The sequence below is a fragment of the Orycteropus afer genome, unplaced genomic scaffold, assembly GCF_000298275.1.
Source record: "Orycteropus afer afer isolate SDZICR_OR568_19922 unplaced genomic scaffold, OryAfe1.0 scaffold00334, whole genome shotgun sequence".
NCBI lineage: Eukaryota > Metazoa > Chordata > Mammalia > Tubulidentata > Orycteropodidae > Orycteropus > Orycteropus afer.
Window position 1 is genome coordinate 292911 of NW_006921921.1, and position 7689 is coordinate 300599.

The window sequence follows — 7689 nt, forward strand, 5'->3', positions numbered from 1 at the left end:
GAGGCCTTCAGCGAGATGGATTGACATGGTGGCTGCGATGATGGGCTCAAGTATAGCAGGGATTGTGGGGCTGGTGTGGGATCGGGCAGTGTTTCGTTCTGCTGTGCATGGGGTCGCTATGAGTCGGAAACGATTCAACGACACTTAACAACAACAACATATAATATTTATGTTTTTGTGTCTGACTTATTTTACTCAGTTTAATCTTTTAAGGTTCATTTGTGTCTTACCGTATATCAGAAATTCACTTCTCTTTGTGATTGAATAATATTCCATTTTATGGATATACCACATTTTGTTTATCTGATCTTCTCTTGATGAACACTTGGTTGGTTTCCACTTTTGGTTATTGTGAGTACTGTACTTCCATCTCTAGAATTCACTTACTTTATCATTTCCTGCTTTTTTTTGGTTTAGATTTCTTCTAATTTATAGATAACATACATTTTCTTTTAACTCTTTAAACATACTTGTAGTAGCTGCTTTGATTGCTAAATGCAACATCTGGATCCACTTGGTAATGATTTCTATTGAGTGATTTTTTGGAGTGGGGAGTCTTATTTCCCTATTTCTTTGACTGTCTCATAATTTTTGGATGGAAAATAGACATTATAGATTAATTTTGTAGCAAATCTGGATTCTATTATGTTTTCCTGAGTGTTATTGGATTTTTGTTCTAGTACCAGTTTATTTGCCTGGATTCAAAGTGTATGCTTTGTCTCTCTACAGCTGCTAATGCCTCTTCTTATGAACTTCCATTACTGCTTTTTTGTCTTGGCTTTGTTTTATCCTCCACTATGTGCCAAAATTGGGAGTCAATTAAGGATTTGGACAGAAGATTTAGCCCATTTTCTCTGTGATTTCTTTTCTACAGGGATTTTCCTTAAACCTTCCACTGCTTTATTAGGTTCAGGGCCTGTACTATGACACCTCAAGGCTGTGTAGCTTTACCTTCTGCTACTTGAGCTATGTACTTAAGTACACTCAGTTAAGCAAACCTTCATATTTATAGCTCTGGTTTCTTTTCTTCTTCTTTTTTGTAATTGTGATTTGAGTGAAATTTTACAGAGCAAACTCACTTTTCATGCAAGAATTTACATACTCTTTGTCTCATGACATTGACTACAATTTACCCCAATGCAACAGCTCCCCTCCCACTTCCTCCTGATAGTTACCTCTTCCCTGTGTCCATCCCTCCATGCACTCCTGCCCCCTGAGCTGTCTCCCTGTGCATAAGCAGCCCTTCTTTCTCCCATGATTTTTCTCTCCAGGGAGTATATTTCCCTCAGGTAAATGTTCAACTCATGTGCCTGTCTTTTGTTTGTCTGGAAGCCACAGTTGTGGGTTCAGTTCCAGACCTGAAGGGCAGCTAGAGGCCATAGAGTTAGTGGTTCTACCAGGCTCTATCAGACTAGAAAACCTGGTCTCCTCTTTTTTTTTTCCCCAATGATTTTGAGCTGTGTTCCACGTTGTTCTCCCTCTCTATCCAGGTTCTCCTACATAGATCCCCCTCCAAGTGATCAACATTGGTAGCCGGGCACCATCTAGTTCTTCTGGTCTCATGGTTGTACATGCTGTGGATCGCATGGTGTACAAGTTGCTAGGACTGATTTTTTCCATGAATCTTTGGTTTTCTTCATTCTTTGCTCTGGATGAGGAGAGACCCATCATTGCGTCTACATGGCTGCTTGCAAGTTTTTAAGATCCCAGTTACTACTTGCCAAAGAAGGAGGTGGAACAATGTTTTATGTAGTATGTTATGCCAGTTGAGCTTGATGTCCCCAGCGACTGTGGTTCCGAGCCTACAGGTTCAACTACTTGTTCCCTCTGGGTAGCTGGCTGTGACCAAGAAGTGACTATAAACTTGTCCCTTGTCAGCTCTACTATACACCTGGGAATTCTTACAGAACATACATATACTCTTGTAGAACCATTGTCTGCCAACCCTATACATGGTCTTGGGCATACTTCCTGCTGCATAGACATATCTAATAGTTCACCCAGTCCACCCATCTATCCACCCATATACCCATGTTTGCCTTCACTGATGATGCAGTACTGTATATGCAAAAGGGTTCATCTTTGTTGTCTGTACCTCCCATGTACCTCTCTATGTCTTCCTCTTCCTTAATGCCACCATGTTGATCACTCACATTTGGTACAATCCCCTTCTCTTCATCCAAATCAGTACTTATTTCTACCTATCTAACAGTGTTCCCTCCCCTCCTCTCCCACCTTTGGTAACCAACAAAGAAAATTTTCTTCCGTAGATAAACCTTTCCTTGAATTTTACAATAACGGACTAATACAATATTTGTCCTCCTGTGATTGGTTTATTTCACTTAGCATAATGTCCTCCAAGTTGACACACATTGTGCAGTGTTTTGCAGATTCTATGTTATTCTTTAGGGTTGTATAGTATTCCATTGTGTGTATGTACCATAGTTTGGTTATTCATTCCTCAGTTGATGGATACCTAGGTTGTTTTCATCTTTTGTATAGCTCTGGTTTCTAATAGCTCAAGCTTTCTATAATATCTTTCATTCTCGTATCTTCCTGTTTTTTTGATGGGCTTCCTGCTGTCTCTCTCATACTTGTGTAGTTTACCATCAGCTAGGGTTTTAGGCTATGTATGTTCTGACTGGAGCTCTGGTGTCGTAGTGGATAAGGCACTTGACTGCTAATTGGTAGGTCACCGGTTCAAACCCACCAGCTGCTCTGTAGATGAAAGACAGGCCAATTTACTTCTGTAAAGATTTACCACCTCAGAAACCCAGTGGGGTCTCTGTGAGTCGGAATTGATTCAATGGTAGTGAATGTGGTTTGGTTTGGTTTGGGTCAGTAAGGTTACAATGTGCTGAGTGAAGTAAATCAGACAGCTTTTTGTATCAGAACAAATAATCACACTACTCACTGACGTGGTCACAGGACAATGTTAAATGCAATAGGGTTTATCAAGAGCCAGGTTCTACCAAAAGGCTTCCGTTTGAGGGTGATATGTTTAGTTTCATGCATTCATGCTTCTTGGTATGTCCTTGGTGAGACAACAAAGGGATAAAGGAACCGAGGGATTATATAATATACACCAGATGGATATTTGTGGTTGGCATGTATGAGAAAAAGGAAAGGGGTAAAGGAAGCCTCCTTTGTTCAGATGCCCCTGATCTGGCCACCCATTTACTGGGGAGTATCTTTTGTTCAGGTGCATACAGCATAGCCATCCTGTGAGCAAGGTACATAACCAAAAAGAATATTCCTCTCCCTCTAGCTACAGGATTAATTTTGTAGGGCTGCATTTTCTGATTAATAATACAGCAGGTTAGAAATCACCAAGGGTTTTGTTTCCCATGGGTACATTATTTGATGTTAGCATAGTCATGGAGCTGGTGAAGTTACCTAGGTGCTATGTGGTACCTAACATGCGCAAGACAAAGTTTGTGTCCCCAGAATAGGGAGGAAGAGAGGGGACTAGGAAGAGAGATACAGAGACTCAGTTACCATTCTTTTTATCAGAGAATTTTCTGGTCCTAAGGCCTCAGCTTAGGTGACCTGATTGGAAATAGTAGAGGCAGACCATATGCCCAGCAAAATTATAAACTCCATTTATACTCTCTTGTTGCTGTTCTTTTTTTCTTTTTTTTTAAATTTTTTTACTGTGATTTAGGTGAAAGTTTACAGAGCAAATTCACTTTCCACACAGCAGCTCACATACATTTTGTCTCATGACATTGACCAATTTCCCACAATGCATCAGTCCCCTCCCCATAGTTACCTCTTCCCTATGTCCTTCCCTCCATGCCCTCCTGCCCCCTGAGCTGTCTCTCTGTGTATTCACAGCCCTTCTATTCTCTCATGATTGATCCCTCCAAGGAGTGTATCTACCTCATGTAAATGTTCAGCTCATATGCCTATCTTTTGTTTGTCTGGAAGCCACAAGAGTGGGTTCAGTTCCAGACCTGAAGAGCAGCCAAGGGCCATAGTCTCAGTGGTTCAACCAAGCTCTATCAGGCCACCATAACTGGTCCCCTTTTTTTTCTTTTAATGATTTTGTGTTTAGTTCCACATTGTTCTTCCACTCTATCCAGGATCTCCTACACCAATTCCGCTCAGACTGGTTGACAGTGGTAGCTGGGTACCATCTAGTTCTTCTGGTCTCATGGTCATATAGGCTGAGGATCACATGGTATACCAGTCACTTGGACTAATTGTTTCCATGTGTCTTTGGTTTTCTTCATTCTTCTTTGCTCTGGATGAGGAGAGACACATCGTTGCATCTAGATGGCCGCTTGAAAGCTTTTAAGATCCCAGTTGCTACTTGCCAGAGTAGGATGTGGAACAATGTTTTTGTGTATTATTTTATGCTGGTTGAGCTTGATGTCCCCTGTGACCATGGTCCTGAGCCCACAGGTCCAACAACTCGCTTCCTCTGGGTAGCTGGCTGTGGCCAAGAAGTGACTACAACCTTGTCCCTTGTCAGCTCTACTATATACCTGGGAATTCTTACAGAACATACAAATACACTTATAGAAACATCATCTTCCAACGCTATTCATGGTCATGGGCACACTCCCCCTGCGTAGACATACCTAATAGTTCAGCCTACCCACCCATCCCACCTGTAGATCAATGTTTGCCTTTGCTAACAATGCAGCACTGTATGTGCAAAAGGGTTTATCTTTGTTGTCTGTACCTCCCATGCACCTCTCTGTGTCTTCCTCTTCCTCAGTGCAACCATGTTGATCACTCACATTTGGTATATTGCCTTTCTCTTCACCCAAATCAGTACTTGTCTCTACCTGTCTGACAATGTTCCCTCCCCTCCCCTTCCATCCCTGGAAAGCAACAAAGAAAATTTCCTTCCATAGATAAACCTTTCCTTGACTTTCTACAATAATGGACTAATACAATATTTGTCCTTCTGTGGTTGACTCATTTCACTCAGCATAATGTCCTCCATGTTCATGTATATTATGTGGTGTTTTACTGATTCTATGTTATTCTTTAGGATTGCATAGTATTCCACTGTGTGTATGTACCATAGTTTGGTTATCCATTCTTCTGTTGATGGGCACCTAGGTTGTTTCCATCTTTTGACTATTGTAAATAGTGCTGTGATGAACATGGGTGTGCATATATCTGTTCTTGTCCTGGCTCTCATTTCTTTAGGATATATACCTAGTAATGGAATGGCTGGGTCAAATGGTATTTCTAATTCCAACTTTTTAAGGAATCGCTGTAGTGTTGCATTTCTTTTAAAATGGAACTTTTCTCGTTTTTGTCTCCTTTTTGGATGCTTTCCAGTATACTTAAATAATTAAAAAACTTTTAATGTAATATTTCATGTTTGTTATCCACAGAAGTTCACATGACCTCTCATTTCATCTCCATTTTACAGGAAGTTGCACGCTATCAACTGAATCCAAGTTGCAATCTTACCTTTATTATTGCAATTATTTTAAAATTAAACTTTGCTCCAGCTTCTGTTGGCTTTTTATATGTTTTCATATCTTTCCATATGTTCTTTATATTTTATCTATATTTTATAGTTGTTATCTTTGGGGGTTCACAAGAGTGCTTTTCTCAGTCCTTGAGGTGAATTGCTTTATGTGGTCCTTCTAGCCATCATCCTCCATTTTATAAGTCCTATTATGCATGCCTGTTTAAGGTGATGTGGTAGTTAAGGTCATGTGTCAACTTGGCTGGGCAGAGGTAATAGTTATTTCCTATAATGACTGACAATCAACTCTTTGGTGGAATTTGCCTTGACCAACTGAGTAGCTGCTTTTAAATTCCTGATTTTTAAAGTCAGCCACTTGGGGTATTTCTTTTGAAGCAGCAAAAGTAACCAAAACAGGTGGGATATATCTTGAGTCCCACCTTGCTGGGGGTTACTCAAATCACCACCCCTAGCTTCCTTGAGAGTATATATAGGAATCTTCTGGAAAGGTTCGCCCTCCTCTTGTTCCGGTTCTGCGTTTTGGCTCATCGTCATCTCAGCCCTGGATTTAGGACAGCAGTAGTCACCTGATCTGCTGATTTAGATTCATCAAACCCTGAGAATTAAGAGGATCTTCCAGGTGTTGTTACAGACCTGGGACTTGCCTGCCTGTCGGCATCCTTGCCTCTACCACCACTGTATGAGATGATCCCTTGGGTGTCTGTGAGTTCTGTGAGCTGTTATGGCAAAATACAGAACTGTAAGACAGGAGGGAGATTACTAAGAGGAGAAGGGGGAGTTAATGTCTAAAATGATGGAGTGGAAATGATGGAATGACACAGAAGTTTGGACATTTGGGACATCTTTAACCTCTGCCTCGTGGGGACCGGCCTTGTGCTGATCTTTCTAAGAGAAATTGTTCAAGCGGCACTAGAAGTTGCAGAGCCTTGAGTAACTTTAAATAGCTAATTTTAAGAAAAAGATTATTAAATGCCCTGGTTTATAGTTTATGTGTGAAGTACAGGTACAATAAATAGGAAAGATTTGATGCCCATGTCAGTTTTTCCAAAATACTGTTTCTCTGTTCCCAGAGTGAGGTGGTGTTATTGGATGATCATACATATTTTTTCTAAATGTGTAAGAAAGATTACAGATTTAAAATAACTAATGAAGAAAATAACTGGGTATTTTATTGTGTATTTTATTGTACAGATGCAATTACTAGTCAAGAAAATTATCTATTCATATTTGAACCTGTTAGTAAATTCAAACAATGACCTGGCTTTGGCTCATATTCTTAATGTTCCTGATAGAGGACTTGGAAGAGAAGCCTTCACAGACCTGAAACATGCTGCCCAAGAGAAACAGATGTCTATCTTTTTGGTATGGACACGATACATTTTCAACATCATTTAAAGACTGTTTTTGAACAAAGTACTTAAAGTTATTATATAACTATAATGAAACAATTTTCAAATTTTTAAAGTTACTTTCTATGTGTGTGTTGAAATCCATGGTATTCTTATTTTCTGCTGTCCCCTTCAAGTTTGGCAAGAGAGCATTTCTCTAAAGTAGTGTTTTCCGTGAAGTGCTCTATAGAATATTAGCCCTGTTAAATGCTCCTTGGTTATTTCCAAGGGCAAAAAGTCCCTGTTAAATGCTCTTTGAATAAATGCTTACAAGTGCAAAATATTTGGGAAGGATATATACCCCTCTTAGATATTCATAAAGTATACTTGTATTTCAAATGCTAGGCGATGTCCTGCCATAAAGAAATCTGTTTTAAGTTTGTTTTTTAATCCATTGTTTCCTAAGTTGCTTGGCCATGGAAATTTCCCCCAAATAAGAACTAATAGCATAAAATTTTCCTATCTTAGAATATGCTTTGGAACATATTGCTTTTGGACATTTAATCTTTAATGATCGCTCAGATATAACCATCACACATGTGTGTTTATCATGGTAAAAGCCAGACCTTTTGAACTTTACATGATCCAGTAATCCTAGGATGTGACAGCTAGATGAGATTTAGTGATTATCAAGTTTAAATCTTTATCTTACAAATAAAGAAGGTAATTACTTATTGAGTGAATTTATTTATTAACAGTGAAAATCACTTTGTTCCATATCACAATTGTTGTTGTTTGTTGTTATATGCCATCGAGTCGGCCCTGACTCATAGCGACCCCTCCTTGGGTTTCCGAGGCAGTATCACTACGGAAGTAGGATTGCCCAACCTTCCTTCTGAGGAG

The 7689-nt window shown here is 39.7% G+C and overlaps 1 protein-coding gene across 1 annotated transcript in view; it reads left to right on the forward strand.

Annotated features, from left to right (window-relative positions):
• Positions 1 to 7689, forward strand: part of LOC103206867 (PARP1 binding protein) — a 211890-nt gene that overhangs the window by 98786 nt on the left and 105415 nt on the right. The window contains exon 4 of the mRNA XM_007952383.1: positions 6650 to 6820. Within this exon, the coding sequence (XP_007950574.1) occupies positions 6650 to 6820 (171 nt within the window). The remainder of the gene's footprint in view (positions 1 to 6649; positions 6821 to 7689) is intronic.